General features: G+C 41.7%; 1 protein-coding gene across 22 annotated transcripts in view; it reads right to left on the bottom strand.

Moving 5' to 3' along the window:
- R3HDM2 (R3H domain containing 2) overlaps positions 1 to 19638 on the bottom strand; it is a 162680-nt gene that overhangs the window by 19131 nt on the left and 123911 nt on the right. For 10 of the 22 annotated variants that reach the window (XM_061416720.1, XM_061416721.1, XM_061416719.1 and 7 more), the window contains 11 exons: positions 17912 to 17998; positions 17269 to 17395; positions 16188 to 16266; positions 15477 to 15536; positions 14775 to 14915; positions 14239 to 14347; positions 11395 to 11490; positions 8490 to 8521; positions 8338 to 8391; positions 3536 to 3768; positions 1242 to 1411 (listed from right to left, as the gene is read on the bottom strand). In XM_061416720.1, the coding sequence (XP_061272704.1) occupies positions 1242 to 1411; positions 3536 to 3768; positions 8338 to 8391; positions 8490 to 8521; positions 11395 to 11490; positions 14239 to 14347; positions 14775 to 14915; positions 15477 to 15536; positions 16188 to 16266; positions 17269 to 17395; positions 17912 to 17998 (1188 nt within the window). The remainder of the gene's footprint in view (positions 1 to 1241; positions 1412 to 3535; positions 3769 to 8337; positions 8392 to 8489; positions 8522 to 11394; positions 11491 to 14238; positions 14348 to 14774; positions 14916 to 15476; positions 15537 to 16187; positions 16267 to 17268; positions 17396 to 17911; positions 17999 to 19638) is intronic. The other 12 variants (XM_061416732.1, XM_061416729.1, XM_061416731.1 and 9 more) reach the window with 4 other exon arrangements.

Raw genomic sequence — 19638 nt, 5'->3', positions numbered from 1 at the left:
TCATTTTCCAATATACTGAATGGGGTAGTGATGAGCCATTCTGGAGTGTTCCCTCTCTAGTTTCCAATTCTTGGGGTATCAGTGCTTAGGACTTCTTCTTGTACCTATGGAAGAGATCTACCTGAGGCCAAGCTGGACTGAGTACGGAGGTAAGAGAGTCTGGGAGGTGAAACGAGAACTTAAACTGCAGCAAAAAAAAGTACAGACATATTGGCTTCCTAACTACCAGAGAATATTTCAGGAGAAAGTGCAGGCTCTATTCACGGAAGAAAAGAGTAAGTGAAGATCTCAGCACAGTTCTCCTCAGAGTATTAAAGAGACTTTAAACCTAAAACACGTAGGAGGTTCCAGTTTAAAATAGGATCTGATTCTTATGCTGATCACTTGCATGGTCTCCACAAAAGCAAAACTTTCTCAAACCCTAGTTGGTACCAATGTCCAACAGCCCCACAACAGAAAGAGAAAGAGAGCTCTTTTATGGCATGGGAAACAAAGACAACACTGGGGGGGGGGTGGTTTGTGGTTGGGCTTCCTAGATGGCTCAGTGGGTAAAGAATCCATCTGCAATGCAGGAAATGCGGGTTTGATCCCTGGGTGGGGAAGATCCCTTGGAGAAGGAAATGGCTATCCACTCCAGTATTCTTGCCTGGAGAATCCCATGGACAGTGGAGCCTGGCGAGTTATAGTCCTTGGGGTCACAAAGAGTCAGACACAACTGAAGTGACTGAGCATGTGCTTATGGTACATGAGTCTTGATAAGTGTTATTTACTTTTCCCCAAACACCAATATATAAATATTTGTTTATGGCTCAACAGTCATATAAATACATTCAGCTAGACTATGGTGGGAGCTGTGATCTTTTCAAGCTCCATGTATGGACGTAGGAAGTAAAATCACCTTGAAATTACACAGGATGTAGAGGGAGACAGAATACAGCAGAAATATGGGATAGGGTAAAAGATCCCGCTGACAATTCCCAGAATGAAGAGAAGGAAATATAAAGCTGGGGGGGAAAAAAAAAAAAACCTCCTAGGCTGACTCTACTAAGAGCCCTTTGGCCAAACCTCTGCCCTTACTCCTCTCTCCCACAACAAACAAACAAGAAGTGGGGGAGGGAGAGGCATGTCTCCAAAAACAGATCTTTCCTGCCACCCACAGTACAAGAGACATGACTGTACTTCCAGAGCTTGCTTGAATCAGAGTTGGGGCGGGGGGGCTCCAACACTGAGTGCTGACTCACCTGTGAAATCATGTGATTATTCAAGGGTGGCTGTTGTTGAGGCGTGGGTGGGAGAGCAGGAAGTTGCTGCTGCTGCTGCTGCTGTTGTTGGGCAGTACAAGGGAGAAGGCCCCGGACAGACTGGGATGAGGTGACCTGGTTGCACACTTCTGGGGCACCTAGCGCCATACCTAAGGCAAAGAGGAGACCCAGCAAGAGTTGTAAGCACAAGCCATGAACATACCACCCCTGGAGGGTCCAGTCATAGGGCCTGACTCTTTCCTTGCTGTCTTCCTCGTCATTCCCCTTCTGTCTATATCCCACTGTCTTAGGAGATCCATGCATGAGCACAGATGCATTTCAGATGTCCTATTGATGGGAATCCTCATCTTAGCCGGTTTCCACTCCCCAGTGTCCATAACCATCTTGACTGTCAAGGTTAGGTTTTGAAAATGAACCCCTGGAGTGCCTAGAATCTGTCCATCATGATTAGACAGCTGGAAAAATGAATGTTTGCTTCCTGGGAAGGTATATATTCCTAGTCCCTTAAGAGACCTGTCTTCTCTTTTCATTTCTTCTCAACTTGCAGCATCTCATAAAAGTTGCTGAAGGCAACCTCCAAGTACATGCCTGTGTACACACCACCCCCGACACAGCCATAATCCAACTACTCCCCTCATTTCCAGGCTGTCCAAGTCATGAATGCATTTACTCAAAATACTTTTACAGAATATGTACTACGTGAGGCACTGTACAATGAACTGAGGATACAAAGGTAAAGGAAACACAGTCTTTGCCCTTGAACAGTACAGGATCTTCCAATGGAGATAGACATCCACGTGATTACAATCTGATAAGGATAAAGGGCTTCCCTTGTGGCTCGGCTGGTAAAGAATCCACCTGCAATGTGGGAGACCTGGGTTCCATCCCTGAGTTCTGAAGATCCCTTGGAGAAGGGAAAGGCTACTCACTCCAGTATTCTGGCCATGGAGAATTCCATGGACTATATAGATCATGGGGTTACAAAGAGTTGGACACAACAGAGCGACTTTCACTTTCAAGGATAAAGGATGCATCAGTGACATGAATAAAGTTGTATGAAAGCAAAGATTAGGAACCATAACTCTTGGGAGGGTTAGAGGGAAGGATTTAAACAAGAAGCGGCAGAAGAGACAGGTTTGAGGGATGAACAGAGACTTTTCAGGCTGAGAGGAGACAAAGCTAATGCCATACTCAGAAAATGGTTGGAGGGTCAGGAGAGGATGAACGTTCGAAAGTAAGACTGAGATGGCAAACTGGAGTCAGGAAGTTATGCTATATTAAGTAATTTGGATTTTATTACACAAGAAATGCAGAACCATGAATGTTTTTAAGGGAGGACTGATGTGATTAGATCTATGTTTTAGATTAATAAACTAGCTCAAAACAGGGTTGAGAATAGGAAATTCCCTGGCAGTCCAGTGGTTAGGACAATGCACGTTCACTGCTGAGGGTCCAGGTTCAACCTGGGGTTGGGGAACTAAGATCCCTGCAAGCCACACAGTGCGGTCAGCTGAGGGTAAAGCAGGGAAACCAGCTTGGATAATGGCAGAGACAGTGGGATTAGAAAAGAGGTAACAGAGAAGCATAAACAGAGGCAAAGTCTTTGCCACTACTGATGTCTTTTGAGGACAAGACCAACAGAACTTTGGGGATGAAAGTCAAGAAATTCTTCAGAGGCAGGAGGATGGTGAAATAGCAACTTACTGGGTAAAAAGAGCTGAATGGCCCTCTGCTAAGAGTGCAGCAGAAATCGATGGAGAAAAGTTACACAGCAGCTCAGGAGAGCTGATGGGTGCTCCCAGGCTGGAAGGTGGAACTCATGTTCCTTTTCCATGACTGGGCTCCAGAGAAGCAGTTGCAGCAGTGATGCTTAAAATTTCAAGCCTATTGGCTGCTACCAATTAATTACAAAAATACAAACTGTAAGGTTCCCTCTACTTTACAAACCCTCTTTATAGTCTCAGGGGCCTCAGAATCATCCTTATTTTAGTACACAACCTGAACCGGGGTTGACACGGCCGTCCCGTCTTGGTCAGAAATCACGTAATAATCTAATCCCAATCAGTTTTTTTTTTCAATTAGGAAAAAAGGTTAGAAAGGAAATCAGAGAAGGAACTCAAAGGACAATGGATCCAAGAAATAAAACTTCCCCTCATCTGGCTGTGTTAGGTTTCTGGGACACAATATGGGACAAGTGTTTTGTTAAAAGTAACTATCAGTGATGTTTTGCAGAAGATACACAAGCAGTGATGGAAGGAGAGAAGCTGTGGTACCTGGCCTGGAAATCCTTCCTGCACTGCCACCTTTGCTGCTCCCGATGCTGTCACCCCGGGTGAGGATGGAGATTCCACTGAAGCTGCTGGCTTTGGTGACAGGGGGCCGCATGCTCCGGACAGAGCCATCGGAGTCCGTGCTGCTCCAAGGCCGTGGCTCCAGGGATTTGAGTTCGCTGTCTGTGCTGCTCTGGCGGCTGCTTGAGGTGCGGCTCAGCCCCTCACGGTTCCCCCTGCAGAGACCACAGTGGTCAGAGCACCTCCCACCTACCACTTCAGCAGAAGGGCTAGGAGAGAGTTCATTTCTATTCTTTCAGTAACAGAGAAGGGGTGAGGGTTGGGGAGAATGGACACTGACTTCGTGTTAGTTGGCTGGCCAACCAAGACTTGATGGGAGCAGACAGAACAAGATCCAGTACAGTACAAAGAGCACAGAGGCAAATCTGGAAGACAGTGCGCTGGCAACTAGTTCAATACAGCAGACCAGAGGTGGACGGGAAACCATGTACATGATGCTGAGATTGGCTGCGGTCTCTTCCCCTGGCCCTGCAGGGATCCCACACATGCAGGAAATAGTGGAGAGCATAGGAGTACCAGTTCCTTCTGAGAGTTCTTGAAACAAAAGGACTCCAAGAAGTTACTATTGCTAGAAGGCAGGAGTAGCCAACAACATGGATAAATCTCACATCAGGTCTTCCATACAACACATGTCTGAGCCAGCAGATATGTTGCTTACAGCCACTTTTTCAGGGTTGGGAAGAAGAGTATATTGACTAAAGGGGCACTGAGTCTAATAAAGAGAAAACTCAGTCTGATAGTCTGGAATCAACCCAACCTGTTTTGTGGAAGTCTTGTGTTAGTATCTGAGAACAATTTATTTCAGGGTCTCTAAAGGCTGACATCCTCAGCACAATCAGGTAAACATATCCTTAGGACTCAGGATGGCAAAGAGGAGGGGGCTGCCTGCCTAGCTGCCTCCATATTAATAACACTGTTGCCCTAGGTAAGGCACAAGGCTACTAAGAAAAGGGATTCATCCTCTTATTTTACTCTGGAAACATCAGGGTTAGCCTGATACTATAATCACTTTAATTATAAACAGCTGTGCTCCTCAAGCTATCTGAGGTTAGCCTGAAAACCCTCAGTGTTGACTCTTACTGCCACTTAATTGATAAGCAATCAACAATCAGGAATTTTCCTTTCAGATCCCCCACCACTCCAGTAACTAATGACCCAAGAAAACCAAATGATAACAATTATAACAATTTTGATATGTATGCCGGGGAGCAATTGAGCAACAATCATGGTAGCTTGGGTTCCCTCCTTTTCCCACCCAAAGCAAACAGAATACTCTATCCCAAAGCCCACAGCTCTTCAAAGACATCAGGCTCAGAGTTATTCTAATAAAGAAAGTTATTTTTCTTAAGGGGGTAATATTAAAGAAAATACTTTTCTTTATTAGAATATCTATTCCAAAGATACTGTAGGGAAAATAGACAAAATATCTGCTAGGGTCACTATTTTAGTTTTTAGTCAATCATGGGGGGCTAAGACACATTGACCTAGATGGTTAGGGACATGCTAATTCTCTGAATCTTAAGTAAATGTATTGATACATATAACCTCAATGCTTCTCTCTATACAGTTAGAATAGAAGACTGGAAAATATTAATGTTTCCCCAATGCTTTACCCCCTTTTTCTTGGGGATGTCCAAAGTAGAATGGGAAACAAGACATAAGAATAACTCAGGGACTCTCCAGGAACAGAACCAACCTGAAATAAGAGCCAACAGCTCAAATCTACTGACTGGACTCAATAAAGATGTGTTTGTCTGTGGGATGTGGGAATACAGCAGCACCAATGAATGAGGCTGCTCATTAGACATTAGAACTTGAATTCTGCAAGACAAGCCCTAATGGCCTTTTATATCTAAATTAAACACTATACTTTCTATTAGAGCAATTCTGCCACTTATGTTCTTTTTCTACCAGGGATAGGCAGTGAAATGAGTCGACTTTAAACCAAACACCTGGAAAACTTGAGCCAAACTGGCAGCACTTCTGTACTGATCCAGTTCCCCCAAGACAGTAATGGCTTAGTGCTCAAATGTGGACTGTCTGATGATCTTCTAACCTGGGTTAGTACACTACACCCCTGAGAGTTGGAGAATCTAAGTTGAGTCTGGACTAGGAAGACAGATCAATTCTATTCCTCTACAACCAAAGCTAATCTCTAGTCACATCTTTGTACTTCACTAAAAATAAGGCAATTAGAGAAAGTCACTAGATCTAATTCTAAGCACTAGACTGGACTGTGTATGTGTCGGTGAGATGGAGGTGAAGGACAGAGACATTCACACTTGATAGCACAAACAGGAGATGACTTAGTTTTTACAAGTAAATTTAGTGCTGGTGAAAAGTCCTGTTTATTGGTCTTGGGTAGAGAGGCCCATGAAAGAGGTGGCAATAAGCATCAGTAAACCTCAGGTAGCTTATTTATCAGTGGCGCAGTGGAGTAGAATCTTCCAAAGAACAGAGAAGTTGCCATAGTTATTATTATTATTATCCACATTATTGCTAACGGAGATAATGGAATCTGATATATCAGTATTCGTTTCACACACCTGGGAAGAAAGGTTTAAAAGTTAGAGAAAATCAGCTTCTAATCATTTGAGCTCTGGACTAGTACCCAAATAGAGGAAGAAGCTACCCCCTGAAGAGTCCACGGAGCTGCATTTTAGATGACCTAGATCTTTAATCAAAACTCAGTATGGAAAGCAGTAGCTTAAAAGGAGGTCTGGACAGGAGAAGGCTGCACCTGCTCACTAGCTCCTTCAAGCTATTATCTGCACAGTTTGATGCAGCCTGATGCTCCACCGCACTAATAAGGGCATCATTCTTATCAGTGAATCAATTAGGCGTGATATTTATAGACAGCTTGTGTAGTGTGGTGAAAAGAACACTGGTGGACAGTCAGTCCCAGTTTTGCCACTTACAGCCATGTAAACTTAGCTAGCTACTTAATCTCTCTTGCTTTTGTTCTTTTACATGTAAACCAGCTCACCAAATCAGGATATTCAGAGAATTCAATGAGATACAGTATACTGTGGCAACTATAAAGTGCTGCACATTGTCACACACACTTTTAATTTAAAAGTTCTATTTATTAAAGGTATTCTGGAATAGTTGCGGAGTAAGATTTTTTTTAAGGGGGACTCTATCTTGACTACCACTGACGACACAGAGCCCTTTTGCCTGGGCTTTCAGATGGATCTCAGGGCAGGCTGGCCTAGGAGAAAGAGTTCAGAGATGTGGAATGGGAGATAATTCTCCTTCCCAAGAAGGGTTGAAATCTTGCTATCCCAATTTCCACATGGTTTAATTAGCTCTAGAAAGGATGATAGAGAAGGGACTAGTAAAAGTACTTCAGTAAAGGACTTTAGTAAAAGTACTGGGGATGACAGTTGTAACTAATGTGTGTTAGTGAGCACATATCAAGCTTAGGGGGCTTCCCTGGTGGCTCAATGGTAAAGAATCCACCTGCAGTGCAGGAGACCTGGGTTCAGTCCCTAGGTTGGGAAGATCCCCTGGAGGAGGGCATGGCAACCCACTCTAGTACTCTTGCCTACAGAATCCCATGGATAGCAGAGGCTGGCAGTCTGCAGTCCATAGGGTCGCACAGTTAGACACGACTGAAGCGACTAAGCAAAAGCAGCATCAAGCTTAGGATTGAGAAAAGACATAAACCCTTTGCAAAGAGTGAGACCTGAATCCTAGCATTAAATTGTCAGGTTTTCTGTACTCTATAGTTTTTCTGTTGATAAAATGGAAAGTATATACTTAAAATGAGTCGGTGTCAGGATATGGTCCTAAAGTGCTTCTTTCACGTTGCCTTTGTAATTGTCTGGGATGGAATTGAGAGACTGAGATGAAGGGAGAAGCTCACAACTGCTTTGTGGAAAACGGAGAATATGAGGCACAGGAGAAGTTAGTACAGTAGCTCTCAGCAACATTAAGAGTAAGTCATGGACAATTATATAAAGGACATGCCCTAAGTCCATTCTAAGGCCCTTCTGAGCTCATCTTACACGTTACATTTTCCAAAGAGAAAACCACACAGACAGAGGTGTTCATATATTTTTTTAAATATGTGTGTGTACTATTCCTTCTTAAGGATACAAAACATTCCCCTATGCTGGGTGAGGGATAAGTTCTTCACATCTTTCCATAGATTTGGAAAAAGCAGCCAAAAGACACCTGTTCTTTTACCTTAATAGGCTTCCCTTGTGGCTCAGCTGGTAAAGAATTCACCTGCAATGCAGGAGACATGGGTTCGATTCCTGGGTTGGGAAGATCCCCTGGAGAAGGGAAAGGCTACCCACTCAAGTATTCTGGCGTGGAGAATTCCATGGATTGTATAGTCCATGGGGTCGCAAAGAGTCAGACATGACTGAGTGACTTTCACTTTCAAATACATGCTGAAATCCTCCAAAAATGCTCAGTTTCAGCAAACTTCTGAAACAGAGCAGTACCTATCCTAAACATACTTATTTGGTCCCCTTCATCACCTATCCAGGACTTACAGCGAAATCAGCAACAATAAAAGTAAAGTCATTGAGCACTAGCCATTTTTTTTAAATGGGGAAAATATCCAATGTTGCAAAAACCACAAACTGACTTGTTCCACAAGCAGCCATGCATGGAGCAAACTTACTCCGCTGAAAAGATTACAGCAAAACAAAATAAAATTAAAACAAACAAACAAACAAAAACAAGGAGAGATATAGACCACACAGAGGTACCTAAAAATCTGCCTTCTCTTGTGAGAGCTAGAAGAAAAGGCTTCTTTGGAGAGTCTGTTGGTTAACATCAAAGAAAAGCATCATTACAGGATTATATTAACCTCACTGACAAAGCTCAATGAGAAGCAGGGAACATGCTAAGTGGTACTAACCTGATGTCATTTAGATATCCGTTCTGGCCAGTCTAGGTGAAGGGGAGAAAACGGAAAATAACTTATAAGAAAACAGCATGGCATAACCAAAAAGGGTGTCCATGATGCTATGAATACCCAAGGTCCTCAAACCAAGCTCACCCCCCAACAGGGAGAGAGGGAGCAGGGACAGGATGACCCACACCCACACACCCAATCTGACTTCTCACCTTTAATGGGAAAGCGCATTCAGAGTTTTTAGCCTTCCCACAGAGTGTTTAAAAAGAGAGGTCAATGAAGGTAGGAGTATGGAAAGGAGAAAGAGGAAAGTATTAACCTAACTATTAATTCCTTTTTAGTTCTAAATTTATTCTCTCTATAGGTAAGCTGAGCATAATAACTGGTGTGCTTGGTCCTAAAGAGTATTCAAAGAAAGGGAAAAGGGAGAGAAGAGAAAAAAATTTAGTTTTTTTTTAGAAATCATCCTCAATCTCTATCCCATTTCTGTCCTCTACACTGGCCAAAATGAAAGACATTCTGACCTGACACCCAAGGAGAGTAAGAAATTGGGGAAGCAGGTACTTTTCAGAGCCTAGAAAAAATGAGAAAATTAAAAGCCTGAAACATTCCTTTTGGGGATCATTTCCTGACAAAGCCACTGAGCTGAGTGAAGTGAGCATTATGGTGGACTCCCAAGCCTTAGAAAAAGGTACAGAGAGTGTCCAGCTGCTGAGAACAGGGGCCTTCGTGCAGAGCAGAGCCTGAGTGGGGCAGCTTTCCCAAACACAGCTCAGCTCCAGAGAAGGCTGTAGCAGCAGCATTTCCATCCAAACACCCTTCTTGCCACTTCCCTTTCTTTTTGGACTGCCTCTTCCTCCCCTCTGCGGCAACCCACAACTCCACCCTTAATCAGTTGCCTTTGATTGGCCAGGTTCTTTCCTCTCCACATGGGAAATCTTTGGCATATAGTAGGCTTTGGCCATTTCCCCCTGCCTAGACCTTTTGAGATTCCTGATGCCTCTACCACAGCAAGAGTTAGGAAGTGCTAAAATGAAAATGATAAATTCATAAGGATTTAACAAAGAGTACACATATTAGTAGAGGCTTGAGAGACTAAATATCAGAGAAAAAGGAGAGAAGAGCTTCCTTTGTTATGGTAATAGAGATATATTCCAGTGTTGTACATAATAAGCCCTAATATCCTATGAAAAGTTACTTGTGCTTTCAGAATGGCTTTGCTAATGGCTGGCATGGTGGAACAGTCATTTTCCATGTGTCAGTGAAGCAGAGGAGCACATCACAGGTAGCTATGCTATGATGTCACGGGAACTTCTTAATTTAAAAAGCCCAGAGCAGAGCAAGCTATGGAGAGGTGGTTTACTTAAGGGGTTAAGAGCATTGACTCTGGAGCCAAGGACTGCCTGAATTCAAATATCGGGTCTTTCACTAAATAGTGGTGTGATCATAGGTTACTTAACCTCTTCATGCCTCAGTCCCTCATTTCTAAAATGAGGAAGATAATGTAACCTATCACATAGGCCTAGTGTGAAGATTAAATAAATTTATGTGTGCAAAGTGTTAAGGACAGGGTCTGAAAGATAATAAGCACTGTATGAATGTTTGCTATTAACTTCCACCATTCTGCCCTGTCCACAATTTAGGGTCCTCACCAGCTGTAGCCATGTACAAATGACCACTCTCCTAGCATTCCACTCAACTGATTTTCGGATAAAGTTAGAAAAACCCTCTCTGGGCCACAGTTGAATAACTGGGAGGATGGGTTTTTCTGACTCAGAATGGAAGGCTACATTACATAAGAAGAGTCCTTCTCCTCAGACTTTAGGCCAGAAGGTTTGCTGTGTATCTGACCACAGTGAGGCTCCTTGGAACAACTGTGTCTTCCAAGACAATGGAACAAGTTCATAGAGGAGTTCGGTTTTTATAAGTTAGAGACAATATTTTTCTGAGCTAGGTGATGATGAGAAGATACATTATTTTTTTTTGTCTTGATGAGGGAGAGTGAGGAAGTGGGAGGGGAGCAGTGTGCATCTAAGTATTGATTAGAATTGGCCATCTTCTGATGACAAAGGGAGGTTGGCTCTTCTTCGTTTGCTAATTTGACTGTAAGATGGTGCTACTATCTGGATCATATATTTTCTGGAGATTTGTTTCTCTCTTGCCTTTCCTGAATTCCTCCTATACTTCTGTTCAGTCTGGTAGGCAAAGGCCACCAGACACAGGGATACCAAGTATATCTGATATGGCCAACAGTTCTTAAGAATAAAGTTGCCCATAACAACTCATGTTGCCTTTTGGTCCATGGAGCAGGCCTATTCTAAGAAACAAGGTAAGAAATATAGGAAGAAAGAGACTTCCTATTCAGGTCAAGACTGTACGGAATAGTGAGTATACCCTCTGTGCGTGTGGAATGTGGAGCTCAGAGAATGGATGCCACATCTGTGCTCTGATAATCACCAACATAGCCTAAAAATGAGCCAGACCAAACAAGATGAATGTATACAGGCTGTGTGGACACTAAGTCTTCCACTTAGAAGCAAAGACACCTAAAATAGATAGTGGAAGTGAAAGAGGGTAAACGGGAGGAGGGTTTGACAGGCAAGATCCAGGGCCCTTCCGTAAGCCCTGCCAAAACCATTTCTATTTTCAGTCTAATCAAATCTACCAAATTCAGCCACTCCATTTGTTCTCTTTATAGGTCATATGCATTAACGATAATATGAATAAAAATCTGCAGCTTCCTAATAAGCTACATTTAATTTTAGAGATCAAATATGGGGCTGGCTGATGGTTAAAAACAAAATCAGAAAAAAACAACAAAACATATATGGAGGGTTCATTCCATTCACAGTTCCAAAGATTAAGAGCTAAAAGCTAGGGGCTGACAACTCTCAGAAGCTACACTTACCTCTCGGGCAAATATTCTCTCTCGGACCCTTTGATATTCCTCCTCTCTCTCTTCTATTGACTTGCTCCTCCTTCCATCCTGCAATGGAACTCTGATCTAGATCGATGAGCAGAATTAAGCTAGTTAAGTTCTCCTCGTACTGCAAGCTCACTGCACACCAGCAAGGAAGAGAAACCGGGAGAGTTTATAGTTGCCATCAAAAAAATGGAAAAAAAAAAGAAATAAAATTTCCAGTGTTGGACAGGTTTCACTGGGTACATCTGACCATGCAGTTTGGGAGATCAGGTTTTCTGGATGGTTGGGGCCTCACCAGCTCCCCACCCCCCCAACCAGAGTATCAAGAACAGTAACTTTTGATAAGGATTAGGTTGCTTCCTTATGTAGCAGGGTACTTTCCAGTCAGTAAGGATGAAGAGAATCGCCCACAGAATAAACAGCATTGCTTTGGAGGGAAAGCAAGGGATAGGAGGAAGCTAGAAAAGGAGAAGAGACAGGTATTTGCCAGAGCTAAATTTAGAAGAGTTTTTACAGAACTAGCACCTGATCTTATCCCTTCTTTAGTCACTGATGCCATGGCCTGTAGATCCAAGTCACACAGAGCTCAGCAAAGAGGGCCTTGCAAGTGAAAGCCCAAGGGCGAAGCTAAACTCAGAGTTTAAGCATTTTTTCTCACCTTAACTACAGCTACTGGAGGGAGGGAAAGGGTGAGAGCTTACAGAAATATACAGTAGAAAGAGAACACAGCAGCACGAAGAAGGAAAGAGAAGGAAAAGGAGAACAGAAAGAAGGACGGACAGGGAAGGGCAGACAAACGAGTGCCGTGAGGAAAGCGAGAAGCTCAGTGACAGAACAGAGGACAGAGAGCCCTGCATTCTCAGAAAAACGTAGTCAGGAGACCAGAGGGGATGGCTGGGCAGACCGCCACCTCTGCAAGCCTACCCCCCACTCTCCACCACCATCTTTTCCCCTCTTAGCCTGGGAGTTGTGAGCACTGTCCTGGGTAGGATGTTACAGAATGTCCTTTTTCCATACTGCTCTTGAAGGCAAAGTGTTCTGAGGGAGGTAAGTCATCAAATGCATGTCATCAGGTTATAAAAGATTCTGACCTTCAATCCAGAGGCTTTTAAAGTTTCAAATGAAGCAACCAAGGAGACCACTGGTCTAGGCTGATCTTCCTGATCTTCACCAATTGCCAGAAGTAAGCATAATTTCAGGAGTATCAACTTTTGACTAGATGTAGTTCTCACTAGCCTAAAGAACCTAAATTCTACTAAATGTCCTTTTTACCAATCCCATGCCAAGAAGATAAAGGACCTCAAGTGCTATATTGTCCTTAGCCTCTAGGACTGGTTAACCAGTGGCAGAACAGATAGAGCATAATGGGCTTTGAGGTCAGGCAGAATCTCAGCTCTGCTACCTCCAAGTAATGTCACTGGCAACTAATTTAACATTTCCTAGCTCAGTTTACTTATATTTAAAATGGGGCTAATAATCCCCATCTAGACTGGGTTGTGGAGAGGATTAAATGAGATAATGAATATAATGTATTTAGAACAGAGGCTAGCAGAGGGAAAACACTCAATGAAATAGCAATTACTGTGTTTATTATTAATATCACAGACAGAAAGTGCATAGAGCCTACCCTATTATGGATCAAGCCTGAAGCCGAGAGATGAAAAGTTCACAGTAGGGAGAGATTCCATCCCACCCCAATGTGCCTCTAGGCCTGAATAATTCCTGATCCACAGAAAAGGGGTTTTGGGAAAATGGAGAGAAGGGCATCAGGATGGAAAGGCTCTTTCTCGTTTTTAAATTTTATTTGTCTTTTGTATGTTTCATTGTTTTCAATCAGACCCAGCATGTTTGTCCACAATAGATAATGGCACTTTTCTCAAAAGGACTCCCTCAAATACTCAAGTAGCAAGCAGGAAAAGTCCTGGTCTCAGGACCAGACAATATTGAGAGGAAACTAATTTTGACTCTAGAGGTAAGACATTATTAGAGTTATCATGAATTAGCAAGACTAATTTTATTGGCTTTACCCCACCATATTATTTAAACTGTAATCCTGGTTCTCTACCTAACCTCCTTTGGAGGCCAAGCAGAAGCAGGCTGGATCTTAACCCCGTATGAGGCTAAGAAACTAACTCCAAATAATCACTATGTGAAGGATGCGCTAGAAGTCAGGGCAAAAGCCAGGCCCATAAATGAAGGGATGGGGCAGACTTTTCACTTTTCATTCCCACAGGAGTGGATCAAAATGGGGATACTGCCTGAGGTTTCAAGCGTCAAAAGCCAAACTGACTCACTCACCTTGCTGGAAGGAGTTGGGAAAAGAATAATGGGTTTGCAGAAAGGGATCAGAAACACCTTTACAAGTGGGTAAATCAGATAACAATTTTCCCAGTTCAAGGCTAGCTCTGAGACAGGAAGAGTGCAAGTGGGATAAAAGTAGCTTTGGGTAGTTCCCAAAGAAATTCCTAACTATTAAAGAAAAAAAGAATGGAGCCATCAGTTGAATCAAGGTTGAAGCAGGGAGGGACCTTGCTTTGTCCCAAAATGAAGTGGAGTTAGAAGTCAGTGGCAGAACCAGGGAGTTCCAGGCCAAATGAGAAAACCCAGCAAACCTCAGCACCATGTCACTCTGGGGCTAAGAGGGTGGCATTTAGCTCAACAAGTGTACTTAATCCTCAACATTAAGCTAAAGCCAACTCAGTGTAGCTCAAGAGTTTCCTTCCATACTAAGATATTTTGAGTTTTCTCCATCCCACAAAAACTCTTCTCCCCTCCCAGTTTCTCTTACTGCAATCTCTCTGTATAGACCCAACCCTTTCCAGTCTTCACCTGGTTATCATCTCGGTCCATACTGGCATCATCTCTCTTAAGAATGAATCTCTGTTGAAATTCTGTATTCTTCTCATCCTTTATATGTTCTGAGAATCTCTGTTCAGGGCTGGGATTGGGAGAGAAATGTGGAAGGAAGGGAAGAAAGACTCTTCTGTTAGGAAGCAGACCTTCTATACAGTTCTCTTAAATTCCACAACTCCCACCCAGGAAATTTCTGAAGTCAGGCATTGCAAAAGTCATGTGAAAGTTTTAATCAAATCCTCAAGGACTGTTCTTTATACATCTATAACTTACCTTCTTCCACAGTTACTCCTATCCTATCACTAAAGGTGAAGAGAGCCAGGGGCCAGTCTTCACAAAATGCCAATGCCCCTAGAATCCATCTCCAAGGCTTCAAAAAGAGTAGAACTTGACAATATAACCTACCCACTCCCTCCACTGCTCCCTCTCCAGAAAGAGAAATCCTGCATCTTCCTCTCCCACCCTAGAGCTATCCTAGGGAAGTCTTCCCAATCTGTGGTTTCCTCCCTTACATTCTTGTGTTACTGGTTTTGTTGATGATGACAGCTTTTCCAGTTTGATCTACATTGTGGTCCATCCCAAAATAGGCAGCTACCCGGTGTAATAGCATCCGGTGATATGAGGTCATCTGAGGGAACTTCTTGAACTGGTTGCTGCAGGGAAACCCAGGGGGGAAAAGTGAAATAAGAACAAATAATAGCCCATTGTAATTATTCTTACAAGTGTTGAAAGTGGAGAAATTCCTATGAGACATTATTATAAGGAAGATAGATATTTACTCAATGGTAACCAAACAAGTTCTCTTAGCTTTATCTACAGTACTGTGTAGATCCCTCTGACCCACTATCTTCATTAAGACTGCTCCTTAGACAAAGAGCCCTAGGTCTCAACCACCTGGATGATATTCTACAAATAAAAAAGGGAAAAACTTAAGAATAGTGAAATATGGGACAAAGGGCTAGCTGTTGAAAAGATATAAATATTTTTCAACTCAAGTCTAAGTGATAATTTAAAAACTTGATTTAGTTTCCACACATATACATTTTGATTCATTGTGATTATGTCTTCCCAACTCCTCCTGGTTCCTAGTGAGTTATTACTTCAAAATTCAGACTTTAAGGGAACGATAAAAGAGGGATATCCTTAAATTTTACCTAAATTTCTTTCCAGTACTCCCTCCCACCTCTAAGGTGTATTTCATTCAAGTAACTTACTTGTTGTCATTAATAAAGTCCAGAATCTCCTGTTCTAATTTTAGCAGCATCATTCTGTCCCTGTTTAAAAAAGATTAAAACAAAACAAAACAAAAGGCAGCCCTCCATAGACACTGACACAAGGATTGAAAACACAACCTGCTCACTATAGAAGCTTAAGGGAGGGATAAATCCAAACTCCAAGAGTGGATCAAAAATGTAAAGGCTGCCAACCTCACTACCCTGTCTTATGTTACTTTAAAAAAACAATCAAGCCTCCTAATCATGTCCTCTGTTTCCCTTATCAGAAACCTAATTCTGTTGGCAGTCATAGTCATACAAACACATACTTTATACTTATACTAATCGTAATTCTACACTCCATCTGGTTATTTATAGAATTTGTAAACAAGTATGATTTAGCTTTGTTACAAATCAGTTCTTTTCTCTTCTGTACTTTTTAACTGTATTCTTAAGCCTTGATATTTCTTTGTCTCCATTCTTCCACAGAATTTTTCTCAACTCTTCTGAAAGCAGAAATCTCAATATAAGGGTATTCTGAATCCCTCCACAGAATATAAAACTACTTTGGAGAGAAATGGTGGTGGGGGTGTAGGGGAAATGGGCATCCCAGATTCTAACAATAATAGAAAAATTCTGAGAAGCTACTTGGCTTCTCGGGTATTCTCTGATTCAGGCCCCTTTCCCCGTTCCATCAAATCATGTTATTACCTTGGGTTCTTTTTCAGTGTATTTACAAGAAATTCATGTAGGTCTATTCCAGTGGAGTCCGTATATTCTTGGCTGGAGTCTAGAACACCACAATGAAATAAATTTGAAATAAATGAAACTGCTTTGTATGATATTTAACCCCAAGCAGAAGCCTACAATCTGATCAGGAGACATAAGAGGAAAAGTAGAATCAAACTTCAGGAGTTTTAGCTTAAAATGAGAGTAACCTTGATTTACCAGCCTCTCAAAATTTCCCATGATAATGACAGAAGGTGGAATCTGGGTCACAGTGTTATATTCATATTACACTGAATAGTCACCTTGCCATCAGTATTTACCAAAAGACCAGACCAAAATAAAGGTTTTATTCTAGTTAAAATAAATTCTAGGTAAGGTCTGATGGGGCTGAATTTTCCAGAACCTCAGCAAATATATTCAAATGGTGATTATTTTTATATGTTTATATTTGCTTATAAAATTTTAATACTATGATTGCTTTTCCCTCTTAATTATCATTAAAAAAATTTGTTTTTGGCTATGTCACATGGCTTGTGGGATCTTAATTCCTTGACCAGGGATCGAACCTGGGCCCACGGCAGTGAAAGAGTTGAGTCTTAATGACTGGACTGCCAGGGAATTCCCTCCATTTCTGTGGGCCATGTCTTTTTGCTACCAGCCCAAGAGTTTAAAACTAAAGAGCGCTTAATAATTACATGCAAATTTGATTATTCAAAAAAAATCACTCTGAGCATCTCCAAACTAAACTATAAATGGTATTGAATCTGCTACCAGTGATAATCCATCACCATTTATTCCAAAAGCAAGAATAAAATCAGAATTGACTACAATGTCCTCCTGCTATTGGTAGCCCAATGTTAACAGAGTAGCTCTCTGTCAGCCCTTAAGGCAGAGCTGGATAAAGCAGCAAAGAAAGTAACCTAGTTAGGCACCTCCCCAAACAATGATGAAGTCAGCAGGACACTGTACACTGTTGGGCCAATAAGGCTAGTGGGAAGATGGAAGGAAAGGGCACTGCAGACCCAGGCCCTAGGACAGATGAGCAAGGGGGAAAAGTCCTTACCTCTAGACAGCATCCTCCTTGGGACCTTTTCTTTGTTTTTGTCCTTGTCTTCCTTTTCAGAGACATCCTTTGTGGACTTTTCTTCCTCCTTGTCAGAGGGGCAGCTGATGTGCAATTGAATTATATCCTTGGACAAGGGGAAAGAGAAATATAATCAAAAGGGAAAACAATTAACTCTCCTGCAGCTCCTTTAAAATCTAAAAGAAGGCAAATCTTAGAGTGACAGCATTGTATTACAAAAGAGAATATTTTAATTAAATTGTTTTAGTTTTTGTTCTAGCAATAAGGTAGAGGCTAAGTCCTTTCTGCCAATAATCACAGCCTACTCTTTGGAGAGCTCAAGTTATGCTGGCTGTTTCTGGCATAAGAATTAGAATGGAAATGGTTCTAACCACCAGAGGGAAAGGTGTGGTTGGGAAAACATGATCCAGCCCTGGAATCTTCTTGTCTGCATCATCCTGGGTGGTCCAGGTGTGAAGACCTACACTTCATGCTCTCATTCATGTCACTTTACTGCAACAACTTGTTTTGAAGCTTTTTCTACCCCAATTTCCAAGCCTAATGTTGATGCCATGGTTGTGACACCACTGTTCAGCAAACAACTGCCAAACTCAAAAGCTATACTTACTCATAAAGGACCTACCTGGGTTTCTAGTGGCCCGTCAACAAATGGAGCAGAGGATTCCTCACACACTGCAAGGCTGCGCACCAATTTCAGCTTGGAATTAGACTGAAAAAAAAAAAAAAATATATATATACACACACACACACACACACACACATACATACATATTTCCTTGGGGAACATTTGGAAATCTTTCCACTGAATAAAGGGCATCCTCCTTGGTTCTGTTAGTTGCTGCTTCCATTAAAGAGGGTTTTTTTTTTTCCTTCTTCAAACAGGTCCTTCTCATCCATTCCTGATCCACTTGAAAGATAATTCTCTTGCTTACAGCAGTAGATATATAACAACAAAACAACTACTTTTGGCTAGATGATAGGCAAGCCACTTTGTTTAGCTCTCCTCTCTCTCTAGCTCAGTGCTCCAATATTAGACTCGGAAGTTAACAGCAGCAAAGCTTAGTAGAAAGACTAGATTTAAGAGCCAGAAGTCCTAGCTTCAACTTCTGTTTCAAACGATGAGATATGAGACCCTCAGCAAACTACTTGACCTTTCTGGGTCCTCTTTTTTTTCTCACAATGAAAATGCTTTAGAAATGCCTAAGTTCTTATGAGAATTATATAAAATATGTAAACACAAATAGTGTTTAGCATACAGTAGACAACAAATGCTAAATGACTCTAAACCTGAGGTGGCAATGTAATGGGGAAAAGTGTCTAAGAAAAAAGTAAAGAGAAAGAAAACTTTCTAACACTTGGGGTTCAGTGTAATAAAGAACTAATCCACTTGGTTTATTTATGCTACCTGGAGAATCCCCCAAAAATCTGAAATTCACTTTATAATTATAATCACTGCTCTTCCAGGGATGTCCAAAGTCAAAAATTATAGTGACTCATTACAAATCTACCTATAAACATTTATTGAGAGTTCTTATAATAAAATAAAAGTTTACAGTAAACACAAAAGCACAAAACACAGTATGTGTGTTTCAGGTTGTATAGTACAGTAAAAAGAATTTCCAATCCTGAAGAACTGACTTTAAGCCTAGTTTTGCCACTTACTAATAAATGTCCTTTGTCAATCTCATTCAAACTCTATTAAGGCCAAGTTTTCTCCTCTGTAAAACGGAGACAATAACAATAGAAACTTTTTAAACTTTTCTGTCTTATTTCAAAAAGTTTGGAGGAAGTGAAATAGCAGATAATACTCTCTGGTTTGCTTTTTCCCCACTTTATGAGGTGCCATGCGGCATACAGGATCCTAGTTCCCTGACCAGGTATCGAAGCTTTACCTCCTGCATTGGAAGTGTAGAGAATTAGCCACTGGACGCCAGGGAAATCGTGAACACCCTTTTTACTGTCAAGTCCATTACTTGTGGATTAGGCCATGGAAGGCAGTCCACAGAACCAATTTATCATACATCACAGTCTTCTTCAAACCCAAGCTACATACTGGCTGGGACACTCCCAAATTCTACCATTATTTTTCTAGGGGAAAAGGGTGGATACCTTTAATTACTAGTTCTGTTGACAATTCTTCCAAATGCAGGACAAGTTTAATATTTTACTGTTCCCTAATTAAAATTAAAAAGCTATCATACCACTAACACCTATAGTCTTCCCTGATAATACTGCTTCAAATAATCTGTGATGTGCTCATTTTATCATACAATGATTAAAAACAAAATCCTCCTCCCTGAACCAACCTAAAAGGTGAACCAAACCAAAACAAAACAAAGCCTCTATTTT

This window comes from Bos javanicus, chromosome 5 (genome assembly GCF_032452875.1).
Source record: "Bos javanicus breed banteng chromosome 5, ARS-OSU_banteng_1.0, whole genome shotgun sequence".
In the NCBI taxonomy this organism is placed as follows: Eukaryota; Metazoa; Chordata; class Mammalia; order Artiodactyla; family Bovidae; genus Bos; species Bos javanicus.
Note: the sequence above shows the minus strand (reverse complement) of the source record. Positions and strands in the feature narration are given on the sequence as shown.